General features: G+C 41.2%; 2 protein-coding genes and 2 non-coding genes across 5 annotated transcripts; 3 read left to right on the forward strand and 1 right to left on the reverse strand.

Annotated features, from left to right (window-relative positions):
* Nucleotides 1-94: 94 nt before the first annotated feature.
* Nucleotides 95-166, forward strand: trnap-cgg (transfer RNA proline (anticodon CGG)). The gene has a single exon. It is a non-coding gene; the product is annotated as a tRNA-Pro (tRNA).
* Nucleotides 167-434: 268 nt separating this feature from the next.
* On the reverse strand, nucleotides 435-506 carry trnap-agg (transfer RNA proline (anticodon AGG)). Its single transcript has one exon. It is a non-coding gene; the product is annotated as a tRNA-Pro (tRNA).
* Nucleotides 507-1080: 574 nt separating this feature from the next.
* Nucleotides 1081-4954, forward strand: thap12b (THAP domain containing 12b). The gene is made up of 5 exons (XM_061046729.1): nucleotides 1081-1373; nucleotides 1716-1836; nucleotides 1951-2058; nucleotides 2164-2200; nucleotides 2321-4954. The coding sequence occupies exons 1-5, from the start codon at nucleotides 1285-1287 to the stop codon at nucleotides 4312-4314; spliced, it is 2349 nt and encodes a 782-aa protein (XP_060902712.1). The 5' UTR covers nucleotides 1081-1284; the 3' UTR covers nucleotides 4315-4954.
* Nucleotides 4955-5234: 280 nt separating this feature from the next.
* map6b (microtubule-associated protein 6b) lies at nucleotides 5235-13269 on the forward strand. 2 transcript variants are annotated; one of them, XM_061046731.1, is made up of 4 exons: nucleotides 5235-6548; nucleotides 8354-8567; nucleotides 9270-9318; nucleotides 11492-11638. In XM_061046731.1, the coding sequence occupies exons 1-3, from the start codon at nucleotides 5803-5805 to the stop codon at nucleotides 9312-9314; spliced, it is 1005 nt and encodes a 334-aa protein (XP_060902714.1). In that variant the 5' UTR covers nucleotides 5235-5802; the 3' UTR covers nucleotides 9315-9318; nucleotides 11492-11638. The 2 variants fall into 2 exon arrangements, with proteins under 2 accessions (XP_060902714.1, XP_060902713.1); XM_061046730.1 differs by lacking the exon at nucleotides 9270-9318 and having other exon boundaries at nucleotides 5251-6548; nucleotides 11492-13269.
* Nucleotides 13270-14330: the final 1061 nt, after the last annotated feature.

Raw genomic sequence — 14330 nt, forward strand, 5'->3', positions numbered from 1 at the left:
GTGTGTATGCAACAAAAATCGTGAAGGCAGAAACGCAACACGGTGTCTGGTTTTAACATGTTATAAATTCACAGAAAGTCGGACTTAGTGTTCTGGCTCGTTGGTCTAGGGGTATGATTCTCGCTTCGGGTGCGAGAGGTCCCGGGTTCAAATCCCGGACGAGCCCACTTCCTTTTACCTTGGGGCAGAAAAAAAAAACTACTTGATATATTTCATCCCAAGGAACAAATTACTGCAACAATATATGTGGTTAAGCAATCTTAATAATTGTCCCTTTCAGATATTTTTATAAACATGTCTCCGTGGGAATTTTCACGATGACTTTTGATGTTTTCCTCTAAAGTGATCACAAATTATTTTGAATTTGATGCTCGTTAGCTTCAGCGTAAATTGGTGAATCCCTGACACATTGATTGAACCGTCACTGAAAAATTGGGCTCGTCCGGGATTTGAACCCGGGACCTCTCGCACCCTAAGCGAGAATCATACCCCTAGACCAACGAGCCAGATGACGACAAAGAGCTTCAGGCTCTATTATGAAATCATCTACAGTATCTACTGTGAGCCTTTTGTCTATTCTTTTTGACTTTATTGTCTTATGTAAAGACATTTACTGGGTTATCTCCATACATGTTTTTTAGCTGATGGACTTCGGCTTAAACTGACCGGCGGCAACAATAAGCAAGAAAATGGTCGTTGTGAAGAGCTACCGATAAATAGTTAATGTACCAATTTCTTAAAAAAAGGCTGTTTCCTTGCACTTTATTTTATCGGCGACAAAACTACATCACACGCGAATCAACATCGCACAGTAGATAGCCTGTCCCGCTTTGAAATGTTAAATTAAATGACACTAAATGGAGACATCCTGCAGCTTGCGTCCTTATTATGTCAGCCAGCAGATGGTAGCAGTCCATCTGAAGCGTTGCTCTCTCTATATTTATCTGAGAAGAAGAAGAAATAGTTGGCTGTCTTTTTATTGGTTGATGGATCGCTGTAGACCAATAGCGTTGCTTCTGAGTTCACGCTTGTCCTATCAGGTGCGTTGTGGGCTGGACTTAATTCTGCAAAAAAACGATCTCCTCAAAATTCAACCGTTGTGGATTCGTGGTAAATCGATCCAGTCTGGATTAGTATCGCCTTTTTGTGTTTACGGAAACGTCATTCAGACTTTACAACGACTTGTATACGTTGTCTGATACTGTCAGAAAACGTAGGTGGTAAAGTTAGCCGATGATTATTATTATAGGCTAAGTAAACTAAGCTAACTACCTAGCTTGAACCATGCCGAATTTTTGCGCGGCCCCGAACTGTACACGGAAGAGCACACAATCAGATTTGGCTTTTTTTCGATTTCCAAGGGATCCAGAGAGGTAAAGCATCATAACTAACCTTATAACCTCATGGCCTACTGCAGAGCAACTACCTCTATATTGTAGGCATTTATTAATTTTACGTATTTTTGCTGCGGGTATAAAACATTTGACCTGTATTCAAATTGAAAGATTATCAAGTAAAATTGTTTTAATAACTAACAAATGCACATTACACATTTCTGATTGTTTTCTTCGTAATCTGAGCTGTTTCCACTGAAATTTGACACTTTCTCCACAGTTGAGTAGCATTAGAACAATAGTGGGTCAGTAGTCTCCCTGGTATACACAATAACATGACTGTAAAGTATATATTTTTTAAACTTTCTGGGTTTTTTTTAGATGCCGAATCTGGGTAGAGAACTGCCGCAGAGCAGATCTAGAGGCGAAAACAGCAGACCAGTTGAACAAGCACTACAGGTTGTGTGCGAAACACTTTGACCCAGCTATGGTTTGCAAAACAGTAAGTATCTCACACTTTTGTTGTCAGTAAGTCTGGCAGCAAGTTTCCAATTGTTTAAAAAAAAAAAAAATGTCAGTCTCCCAAAAATGCTTATTAGAGTTAATGTCTTTTCAGAGTCCCTATAGGACAGTGTTGAAAGATACAGCCATTCCAACTGTGTTCGATCTGACGAGCCATCTAAAAAATCCTCATACCAGACATCGCAAACGGATTAAAGAACTTGTAAGAAACACCTGTCGTGTTGTTTTAAAGAAACCCTCATAAGCTCATAATGGTTTGACCACCTGCCATCAATTTTTTTTCGTAAATGTCCTTTCTGTATTTCAGACTGAAGAAGATTTAAGGAAGATTAAAGAAAGGAGATGTAAGTAAATACATAGAAAATAGATGTGTGCCCATGAATGTAAAAATAATGAAATGTTCATTTAAGTGAGTGCAATACTTCATACGATCACTGTTTCACTCGTGTCTATCTCTTCCCCAGTGGCATCTTCTATTGATCAGCTTGTTTCCAAAAAAGATGCAGTTGCTGTGGATGGCGCCAGCACAAACGAGGATGAGCCTCAGCTGTCCGCAGAGGAGAGGGAGTTTCGTGAATACCTGAGATCCTTGTTCGAGGTGGTGGTCATGTTAGGAAGACAGAGCGTTTCTTTAGTGGCTGACGAAGAATCAAAAGCGGGACACGTGTCCAACAACTTCCAGGCCCTTCTGGATTACCGAATGAACGCTGGAGATGAAGCTTTGAGGAAGCGTTTTGAGGCGACTGCTGTGAACACGGAGTACCTCTCTGCAATGCAGCAGACCCAGCTCTTGGATGTCTGTGAGAACACGGTGAGGGAGGAGATGCTGATGGAGGTGCGAGAGAGTCGCTTTTTCTCCCTGGTGACGGGGGACCTTGTTAAATTTGGCAACGAGAAGCACCTGCCGTTGTTTTTGCGCTTCGTGAACCAGCAGAACGTCCTCCGCGAGGAGTTCTTGGACTTCATGTCATTCGACGGCGACGAGGCCGCGCTTGTAGAGAGGTTGGAGGCTCAGCTGACCGACCGTTGGGGACTCAGTATGGAGGACTGCCGTGGTCAGGCCCACAAGGCCACTGGTACCTCCACCACCAAGATGAAAGCCGTGGCAGTGCTACTGATGGAGAAGTATCCTCTGGCACTGCACATGTCCTGCTCTCATATAGCACTGAACGTCCACCTGACAAACAACCTGCCTTTTCCCAATGTCCAAGTTGTCATGGAGACTCTGAGGAGGATCGGTGCTTTCTTTCGTGTCCCTTTTACCCAGAATGAGCTAGAAAACGCCATCTGTACTCAGTACCAGAAAAATGAAGAGAAGGTAACTGCGCTGAAACAAGCCTGTGTCTCAGGATGGACAGAGCAGCACAACGTCTTCGACGTCCTGTTAGATTTGTTGCCGCCCCTGCTGCTCTGCATGGACACCATCCGGGAAAATGGTGAAGGGAGGTTTGCTAACGCCGCTGCAGCTGATGCGTACTCAATCTCAGAAACGCTGGCTGACTTTGAGATCATTGTCACCATCGTCATCCTGAAGAATGTCCTCACGTTCACCAGAGCCTTTGGAAGAAATCTCCAAGGCGAGACGCTCGACGTGTTCTTCGCCGCCAACAGTTTAACCGCCGTGCTGCATTCCCTGAACGAGGTCAATGATAATATCGACGTCTACCACGAATTCTGGTTCGAGGAGGCTGTGAGTGTGGCCAGCGTAATGGAGATTCCTGTGACGGTGCCGCGGCTGTTTCTTCGGAAGCAGCGTGCAGCCGACGTGAGCGAAATCCAAGTAGAGGGGTATTACAAGGAGTACGTGACTGTGCCCGTTATCCACGGCGTCATGCAGGAGGTGGAGGACATGTTCTCCGAGACCAACCTCAAAGCTCTCAAGTGCCTGTCCCTCGTCCCAGCTGTCATGGGCCAAATGAAGTTCAACACCACAGAGGAGAACTACGCAGAGGTGTACCGCAATGACCTGCCGAACCCTGACACGCTGCCCGCGGAGCTGCACTGCTGGAGAATCAAGTGGAAGCACCGAGGCAAAGAGGTGCGCCTGCCCACCACCATCCACGAAACGCTCCAGCTGCCAGACGTCAAGTTCTTTCCGAACGTGAATTCCTTCCTTAAGGTGCTTTCCACCCTTCCGGTGCTGAAATTGGAGGACAACAAAAGCGACACAGCGAGCAAGCGGCTGCAGACTTATCTTAGCAACGTGCCCTCCAAGCAGTGGAACAAAAGTCTCTCGATGCTAAACGTTAACACTCACGTCAAACACGACCTGGACGTCATGGTAGACAAATATTGCAGACTGTATCCAGAGGATGATCCTGAAGCTGAGGCTGAGGCTGAGGCTGAAGCAGAAGCTGAAGGTGAGGCTGAGGCTGAAGCAGAAGCTGAAGCAGAAGCTGAGGCTGTGGCTGAGTCAGAGTCAGAGGAAAAAGCTGAGGAAGATGTGGAGATGAAATGATGTGACAGACACTGAGCTCCCATTGCCATTCATCAAAAAACAAATTCTCCTTATGTTTGGTCCCTCCTTTGAGTTTTGGTAATAAGTAGGCATATTTGGAGGTCAGAACATGTTGAAAGAATTGAATTGTGCCACCACATGGGCACATCATGTAAATATTCATAGTTCAGTCTTTGTGTGTTCTTCTTAGCTTAGACTGATTTATATAAAATCTCTGATATTACAGAAAAAAATGTTGTCTGTTTTTTTTTATTGAGTCATTTATTAGTCATATGTTTGAGGTGAGCGGTGTGTTCTCCACAAATGGCCGACCTTAGACATGAATTTTGAATACGAAGCACATGACCAAGGCAGGTTTCCCTGTGACAGTCTGCCTACAGTAAAGTGACTCTCCTTCACTGACTGTGAGGCAGGAGGGGCACAAGAGGGAGCAGTTACACCAACATCAGCAGATCCCCCTCAACTCATCCGCAACAGGAAGCAGTCAAAACAAATAGTGCTGAAGGTAGTTAAAATGCCACAGTGGTTATATAAAACACATTTCGCCTCACAATGTCGAATGACTTACTAGAAATTACTTTATTTGAAAATAAACTGTTATGATACTGCAGTAATAATTTGTGGACAACTCTATTTTTCTTTTTTTTATGTGCCCTGATTATTCAAGAAAGTTGACTAATCTAGCAAAACAAAACCAAAATTCATAAACCTCACTTTTTCAATAAATAATTTTTTTTTAAATATAAAAAAATATGGTTTGTTGACATTTTTAGTTTTATTTTGTCTTTGTTTGTGTGCGTACGTTTTTAGATTCAACTGCTTTAGTAGTCACATTTAATAAAAAAAAATAAAAAATAAACGAGAAAAATAATGTGGTAGCTGTAATTGATGTTTCTATTTCATTGTTGCAGTGTCATGCACAAGTAATGAATCCTTGCTTTCGTTTTTAGCTTAATCGGCCATTTCCTTGAGATGCTACAACAAAGCACCTCTAACATCCATTGTTTGAGGATGGTATGTTCTGATATGGCAGCTCGGGGGTTAAACGTGTCTCCACCCTCTCTTGCTGGCCAGACGATGACGAGCTCAGGTGATAGTTCACCGTGAACACTCGCGGTGCAGACCCCGGGCGTTACGCGAATGTGGGTGGGGTCGCTTTGATGCGCAAACCAGACAGCAATGTGCACTCCACGGCGAACCCCCCTAAAGTCCACTTCAAACTTCCTATAAGAACAAACAGCCTGCAGAAGGAGGGAGGCGTGGGGGCTCCACTTTTACTCAGTGCCACTGAGAGATAGTCGCAACATTTAGAGCGTGAGGACCCCTGACTGGACAGAAACTCAGGGTACGGGGTGAGGGAGCGAGCACTCGAAAGTCTTCGAGTCGTGAGTAGGACGTTCATTGGCACGTTTATCCCTGATCAATAGCCTTTTTTCCCCCCCTGTGCATCTTCTTCCTGTCAGCCTCCTCCTAGTATTCATTCGCATCATGGCATGGCCTTGCATCACGCGTGCTTGCTGCATCAACCGCTTTTGGACCGAGCTGGACAAAGGGGACATCGCGGTGCCTTTGGTTTTTACCAAATACTCGGATGTCGCCGACGTGCAGCGTCTTCCCCATCACCCGCAGCCGAGGCAGAAGAGGGCCGGCGCCATTGCCATAGAAACCGAACCCCATCCCGGCGGCGAGCAGCAGGAGGCTGGGAAGGCACCGCCCGCGACGGGTGCCGCAGCAGGCAAAGATGGCTCTTCTGCATCCGTCATGCGCCAAGACTTCAAGGCGTGGAGAGTGCGCCCCGAACCCAGCTGCAAACCCAGGAACGAGTTCCAGCGCTCCCAGGCCCCGTTTAACAACGAAACGCAGTATCAGAAGGACTACAAGCCCTGGCCTATACCCAAGAAGCACGACCACCCCTGGATCCCCAAGCCAAGCCCCACCGCCACCTCCTCCGGTGTCCCAGAGCGGAGCGCAGGGAGCGCTAAGATGGAGCACGCCGAGGCCGAGAGCGGCGTGGAGAAAAGCGAGATCGAGGAGAAAATTCAGGAGAAAGAAGCAAAGGAGTTGATGAAGAAGAGCGAGAAGAGGGAAAAGTCAGCAGAGAGACAAACCGGTGAGAAGACTGAGGGACAAGTTACTGCAGATGCAATGAGCGCCGAGCAGAGGAAAGGCAGAGCAGCTGCAGACGCTTTAAACAAGCAGATAAAAGAGGTCATGTCGACTTCTAGCAGCTACAGGTAAGTGTGTGTGTGTGTGTGTGTGTGTGTGAGAGAGGAATGTGGCCAAGAATGACGCAAATGCTGTCCCAACAAGTAAAAATGACGTTTTATTTGACTTTACTGTGACTTTGCAGTTTATTCCCAAGCTATCATGATTGCTGCATTCAAAAGCTCCCTTTTTACAAAACACCCACCAGAGCACCTGGCTTTACAGTGGCCTGTGTGTGCCATGTTACTACGCCTACTGATATCATTTAGGGACTACCAAGGGGGACTTGGTAGTGCATGCTTTCTCTTGTTTCAATCTCCCCTGATTTCCAGAGAGAAAAGTGATACGGACAGAGATAAAGGTTGCACTATTGATTTTTTTTGTGGCTTTATCCTCCCTAAGAGTACTATCAAATCAATGCTGCAGCCCATCAATGAGCCAGTAAAAGGGTCTAAATGTAATCATGTGTCTCAACAAAAAAAAAAAAGAGCAAAAAAAGATCTGCACAGGCTTCCTCCAAATTAAACTGAAGATGCATAATGTATGCAAGCTAACTAGATTTACTGGCTTCAGTCTGCCCACTGAACTATTGTTATAAAGAAGCATACATTAACTCAACTGACTAATTAACTTAATGTGCCGTGTTATCAGATTATTCATTAAATAAACAATAACAAAGCGATAATAAGAGGCAGTTGAACAGAAGACGTTGTACATCCGAACTAAACAAAGAAAACTTTAGATATGACACAAAACACAGGCAAAGAAAAATACACACACACAGAAAATCTGGAAATATTATATTATATGTTTGGCACAACACTTTATCAAATTGTCAGTTTAATAGATTGTTTTCCCCTCTCGTTTATTTGACAGGGACAGATGCAGTATACGTGGAGAACTGAACAACAATTTCCCAATGCACTGCACCACAGAAATTATAGCTCACTCTAATTTGTCCTGTCCCTGAAAAGGCCTTTCATTTATGATACGTACTGGATACAATATATGGAGAGCATTCTTACAGAAATAACTCATCTATGTTACATTTGGTGGACAGTTTTTAAAAAGTTTTAAAGGTTGTCAGTATGCACATATACAGATAAGCACCTCACACAAGTGCCTTTACACACAAACACACATACACACAGTATACAGATTCTTAACCACTAGATGGTAATTACTTTTCTTTAATCAAATAGGAAAACTTTGATGGTGGTATTTTAAGGAGAATGACTAATGGTTACAATGCAGAATGACCCCAAATATCAAATTGCAGATTTTATTTACAGGAACATTTCACCAAGAAATGCCCTGACTACACAAGTTATCATCAACTGTGTTGTCATTGTTTATGAGACTGGAATAAACAGTCAGCCAACGTAAAGAAATTCATAGCTGAATATAATCCTCTAATTTGAATCGAGTTTGTGCCAGTTTAAAATGCTCCTATTTAAAAAAAAAAAAAAGTCTGATACAAGTGAGTTCTCCAAAGAGTTAAACAGTTTGTAATCATTTGCATGAAGATAGCTGCTCGTGGTGACATGTATCATCATTTAACTTGGGGTCTAGCAAAAATGAAGTTGAATTCCTCCTACACATTTTAAAAATTCTGATTAACACTCATGTTGAAAATTAACTTGTTGTTACTTTAAGCTGTCGACCTAATTGGCTAGTCATGAAGTTGTGGCAAGGAAGACAATCTTCAGTATCAATCGCGTCCGATTTCAATTGTCTAGTCCATCAATAGATCAGTTTGACCAAAACATTTATGAGAAACTATTTAAATAGGCGGTTAACCCTTACTTTACATTTTTGCTCTTATCATTCCTAGGACTGAGTTTAAAGCATATAAGGATGTGAAACCAGTGAAGGCCATTAAAGCTCCATCCCAGTATAAACCCCCAGTGGAGGAGAGCAGTCGGGAAACCAGCTACAGTGCCACATACAAGGGGGAGCAGGTGAAGGCTCAGCCCAACGACAACAAGGTGGTCGAGCGCAGGAGGATACGTAGCCTGTACAGTGAGCCCGGCAAGGAACCTGCCAAGGTGAGAGGATATCTGTAGTTTACTAGAGTTTCCTTTAAGAACATTAAGTCATAGAGCTATTTCTAAAACCAGCATATTGTAGGCTCAGTACTTTGGGATTATCACACTGTCAGTTTGAATTTGTGTTTAATTTAAGATTTAACTGACTGGAAGCATTTTTACATGAATGTTGTTTTATTAAACTCGTCATCCAAGTCCTTGTTGTACCCTAATGGCAGGTGGTTTTGTTCTCAGTGTAATTAAACGCTAACAAAATAGCTTTGTATGTGATGGTTTAGATATTTAAAATGATAATATAAGCACTTGTTATTGTTGTGTTTTCTAATATTGCATGTATCTCATAGAGGAAAGTATTTAAAGAGTCAGTCTAAACTTCTGTTGATTCAGGTGTTATTAGCCCATAAAAAAAAGACCAGATATACATAAGAGCCAAGTATCAGCTATATGTAAGCTGGACAACCCATGTTGCCATTATACAAAGCATATTGGTTATGGGAGGTGTTAAAGCATTTCGTTTGAAATGTTGCATTTTATTCCAACTTTGGATAAAAAAAGAGACTTCATCTTATAATAATTAGGCCTTAATAAAAGAATGTTCTTAACATAGAGTGGTATCTTTGACATGCTAATGGGGTAAAAATGGGTAAACAATGTGTCTGTAGACGTGTTTTCATATGGCCACTCCCTCTCTCATTCTTGTAGGACTTCTCAGAGACTGAGAGCAGCTCTGTTCTAAATCTGCTGTAGTCAGGTGTGTTCTCTGTTTCTTATAGAAGGCATGGAGGCTGACCTCAAATTGATCAAACGCAAACCTGCATTCTACGCACACACATGCACACACACATGCACACACACATGCTCAATGTGCCTTGGCCAGTATGAGCCACAGTCACATGTATCACCATGCTGCCAGATGCAATCCTGCAAAGAGTATCAGTCACATCTTCACTTTTTGCCCTCCTCTCAGCCTGCATCACCCTCCACCCTTTGTGCAGCGTAGGAGTCTCATGCAGATTCTGCAGGCTTATGAAAGAGGGTGGATTCATTAATGACCGATACATATGATAAAGCTTAAACAGTACTGATATAACTAATAATAAGTAAAACATTAGAAGAGACTCTGACCATTAGTGACTAAAGTCTTGTTTTGATAAATGAACAGTTAAACAAGCGATTATTAGATTGTGCTCTACTTTTTTGACAATGTATTTAGCAAATGACATCTGGTGAAATGCCATTTTGTTTAAAGGTTTTCTGAGTCTGCACACCATTGGCTCACTTTGAATTGAACCTCATAGAAGTGGTTAAAGAGGCACAGTATGATGAGCCAACGTCAGTGGAAAGTGTTTTAGGGAATTTTTGTTAACACTGTATGCAGATGATGTTATACTTTTGATATCTGTTTTGTAAGTAGCCACGATATGCAGCTGAATATGATGCAGCTTGAAGATGAAGATGAAGATATTTTTAACTTCAATGATTTTCAGCATCAACAATGTATGGAAACCCTGAATTCCCAAAAAGTTAAAAAAAAAAAAAAAAAATGATTGTGCACACAAGATAATAACTTGTTCCCAAAAGAGAATTATATTTTGCACACACATTATTATCTTGGATTCTCAAGATAATCATATTGTGTGGCCACAATAAATAATGTCACTTTTTAGGAATTTTGGGTCTCTGTTACAATGACTCCCCAAAAATGAAAGGCTATATTATAAGTTAAAATGCTCTGTTGCATGGTGCAGAGGGCATTTGTGGTTTATAAATGGCAATCCTGTAACACAGCCATTTCTCTAATTTCACTTTGTTTGTCTGTCCAAAGACTAAATGTTTTTACATTTTCAAAAATAAAGCCCTTTATCTTACTCTTAAGGAACATTTTTTACAAACCATATCTTATACAATAAAGATTTTAATGATTTATTTATTTTATACAGCAAAAGTTGAGCATGTTTGCAGCTTTGTTGCTGTTAACCCATCTCATTTCTACAAACTAAACCTGTCAGAGTCTAAGCAGAAGTATTGTGTTGATTGCAGCTCAGGCATTAGAGGATTGACCTTGCTTCAGAGCATATTAATCTCTGCACCCACAGCTTCCCTGTTGGTCGTTGAAACAGCGATCCTCTAGTCACATGCCTGGTTTTCTTAAATCATCTATCGTTTTCCAACACTTTTGGTCAATGGTTGAATTTTTGCAAAATAAATAATTCCTTAAAGCACAAGCAACTAACATCATAGACTAATATGAATCATGGACTTTGGTTTTAATGCTTTTCCTTTAAGGTTAGTTTTAATTACAAACTGCACGATCCACTGTTTTTAATATTATGGCACAAATTCACCTTTTGTGCTGTATTTATTTTCTTAGATCTTCATTGCACTTACCACATCATGCAAATATCACCTGTACCATACGGTGTCATTTGCACTGTCATTATATAGAGTAAGAGGATGCAAAAGGTATGTATTGCATGCTGAAGTAGGACTTCGAGTCTCCTTGAATTAGGAACCTGTTTAGAGGAACTGTTAGACTCGTATCTGAAATGCATTTATTGTCTTTCTTGTGAAGAATTAGAAGGTTAATAACCAGCTTATGTATGTATGTATGTACATATGTAGCTACAGCCAGCAGACTTCCTTGAGTCTGGCTGTTAGAGGGAGCCTTCACTGCTCCCATTAAAGAAGTAGTCCAGGGCATGAACCTGGAATATCTCTGTTTTTCTTTAAACCTGTGGTAAAGAACCACAACTAAGCTAAGATATCCGACTTCTGACATGAGAGTGGAATCAACCTGTTTCTTCACAAAAGAGGAAAAAGGTGCATATCCCAAAGTTACAACTATTGCTTTAATAGGTTAACTTTTAAACTCTTATTTTGAAAGGGTGTTCGATATCATTGTTTGCACTTCTTTTCTCTTTCAGGTGGATAAACCAGTGTCTCGCACCAAACCAAAAAAGACACCAACAACAACAACAGGGAAGATGGTGAAAAAATCGAAAGAGAAGGTGCTTGCTAGTTCCCAGTCAGCCAAGAAGAAACCATCTTTGACCGCTGCAGAAGCCAAACCAGAGGGAGTTGTGACGAAGAAGAGCAAAGAGATCAGCAACAGACTGGCTGAAGCAAAGCAGTAAAAGTAGTTCATCTCTCAACACTTTTACGAGCGCGATCAAAGGCCACTTGACAAATTAGTCAAACTTCTTCCCTTTGGTTTTTTTCCCCCTGACCTGTTGTTCACTTATGAATGGGCACTGATGTTAAGCTTTTAGAATAATGCAAATAAGTTCACTGTAAATGGTGAATGTGAGTGTGCGTGTGTGTATGTTGATGTGTGAAAGTATGTGATTCCTTGTGTTTTGGTGCACAGAAACGCTTTATATTATTGAGCACATAATTTGCACATTCTTTATATAAGTTGTGTTTGGCATCGACCTATAAAAAAGAGCCATGAGTACACACGTAATGTCTGTTTGAAAGGGCATTTTTACCTTTGTCTGAATGGTCGATAATTCAGATAAATATTCAAATGATTGTATCAATGTCAGGGGGGGACGCTTTTTTTCTCTGAGAGGTTTTGAGATAGTACAAATCTGATTTGTGTTTCCTAGTTACAGTGCCTCCGCTGTATGGTCCTGGTTTTCATTTCGCTGGTCTGGATGATATCTGGTTTCATCAGTTTGGTTGCTTAGAAACCAAATGATCTGTAATATAATTGCTTGCATGCAGGACCCCATTTTTGGCTGAGTAGCAACATTTAAGCAGACTCGAAGTCACAGTCACATTTTAGCTTGTAAATTGAGCCATTTAAGATCAATGTAGAGGGGCAAGGCCCTTTCAAGTATAATGCATGTGTAGTAATAGATTCTGGTCACAGTGAAAAACTGAAGTACATACACTAAGTAAATCATAGTCTAATGGCTGTTCAAGCTATTACACAAACACACCAGCAATATGGTTTCACCCACAAACATATTTCTTGCAATCTAAGAGGAAATCATCTCCTTTGTCCGAAAGGGAATTCTGCAGATTTGACAATGACTCAGTATCTTGTGACGCCCATCCTCTCATCTGAGCTGTGATGTTGTAACTGTGCTAAATGAAAAAAGTAATGCATATTAGCCCAGAATTTATTGTATTTACTCTGTAATTCCCTCTCTGAATGGGCTGATCTCTCCAGGTGTTGAAGGACAAAGAATGAGCCAGGACTCGTAGTTCAGCTATCAAAAATGCTGCTGTCTGAAAATGCGCAAATCACATTCTGTTCATTGTGAGCATGACATGAGGTCATTTTACTAAAATGTCATTACATCCTTTCCTCACGGGTTGTTAACACACATTTGTCTATCTTGATGCCCTAAGTGGCCAGCGTTGCTGCAGTGTGCGAGAGTGTTACCCACCGTTAGTCTGCTTCCACTTTTAGCTTCTGCGTGAGTGAGTGAGAGAGTTTTTGTGTCTGACCTCTACAGCCTGCTGCCTGCTAGCATCAAGTCTGACCCGACGACTAGACGTGCTGCTATGCACTCCAACACCCTGGTGCTATATCTCTCTTGTTGTATATGCTGTCTGGTTGGGGCTGCGTGTGGTGTCAGGCCACAGTGAAATGATGATATTACAATGTCATACCGCTGCAGACATGTTGTGATATTGTGCTTGTACTCTCAGCTTGCTCTGAATGAACTCTGATTAAAACGATGATGCAGAATCATGTGTTGTGTCTCCTCTCTGTTGGGAATTCATTAGTCTTGCAATGTATTTTGTAAACTGAAATATAGTACTTTACCTTCATAACGTCAATCTGAGCTTTTATACATCTTTAGAATAAATCAAGACCTGAATCAAATAGCTCAGTAAACTAGCAGAGTACATGCTTAAGGCAACCTGAAAGGTAAGAAGTTATCAACGCCATAGTGTCATGTATTAATGTCCTAACTGTACATTTGCTGTTGATTTCTAAAACGTGGCAGATACATTTCAATCTAGTGAAATGACCTTGATTTTCACTTATGTTAGTGAGCACCAATTAAATATTAGAATGAAAGCTGATACTGACAACAATGAGAAACAAATACAGTTAAGGGATTGCTTGAGGACTCTTGATGAAATTTAGTTTAGAGTAAAATATTTACAAAATCTAAAAATGCATTGTCATGCCCTCAATATAGTATATTCTTAAATAATATCACAAAATTAGAATATGTATGCAAATGTTTGTTATCATAATAAGAAATTGCAGCAGTAAATGAAATTATTGAATTACTACTTGAAATTCTGCTCAGTTGGTACAATTCTATTATTTTCTATGGAACATCTTCAAAATCTTTTTCCAGGCTGGAATTATACTCCAACAGCGCTCCAAGAGGCCAAAGTAGGCAATGTATGAAAGTTGTTTTTTTTTAAGAGTAGGCATGTTGTGTTCTTCAAATGCTTTAATACTTAAAATTCAGCAAACATTTGGAGTCATCTAACGAGTGTTTTTCTTGATACGAGATGTCATCGATGCATTGCACTATCCGTTTTTCATACACTTCAGGGAATCAGTTATACAAGCCAAATGTTATTCTCATCAAACACAACAAGACTCTTAAATAAAAAAAGGGACGATACAAAGTGATCTTTATTCATTTGATTCACTTGGAAGCTTTTGGATGTTGATTGTCATTTTCCTGTGAATCAGTCATCCTGACATAAAACGCCATGAATAATTCAGTTGTTATGGGCCCTTATGTTTGCAGAGCAGCATGAAATATTGAGTAACAGATCAGT

This window comes from Labrus mixtus, chromosome 9 (assembly GCF_963584025.1).
Source record: "Labrus mixtus chromosome 9, fLabMix1.1, whole genome shotgun sequence".
NCBI classification, from domain to species: Eukaryota; Metazoa; Chordata; class Actinopteri; order Labriformes; family Labridae; genus Labrus; species Labrus mixtus.

What these genes read in the sequence shown, in the direction of transcription:
- thap12b (XM_061046729.1), top strand. Translation starts at nt 1,285, where the DNA reads ATGCCGAATTTTTGCGCGGCCCCGAACTGTACACGGAAGAGCACACAA. An exon ending in TTTCCAAGGGATCCAGAGAG is followed by an intron (nt 1,374 to 1,715) that starts GTAAAGCATCAT and finishes GGTTTTTTTTAG; the next exon opens with ATGCCGAATCTGGGTAGAGA. An exon ending in GAAGATTAAAGAAAGGAGAT is followed by an intron (nt 2,201 to 2,320) that starts GTAAGTAAATAC and finishes TCTCTTCCCCAG; the next exon opens with TGGCATCTTCTATTGATCAG.
- map6b (XM_061046730.1), top strand. Translation starts at nt 5,803, where the DNA reads ATGGCATGGCCTTGCATCACGCGTGCTTGCTGCATCAACCGCTTTTGG. An exon ending in TCGACTTCTAGCAGCTACAG is followed by an intron (nt 6,549 to 8,353) that starts GTAAGTGTGTGT and finishes TATCATTCCTAG; the next exon opens with GACTGAGTTTAAAGCATATA. An exon ending in CCGGCAAGGAACCTGCCAAG is followed by an intron (nt 8,568 to 11,491) that starts GTGAGAGGATAT and finishes TTTCTCTTTCAG; the next exon opens with GTGGATAAACCAGTGTCTCG.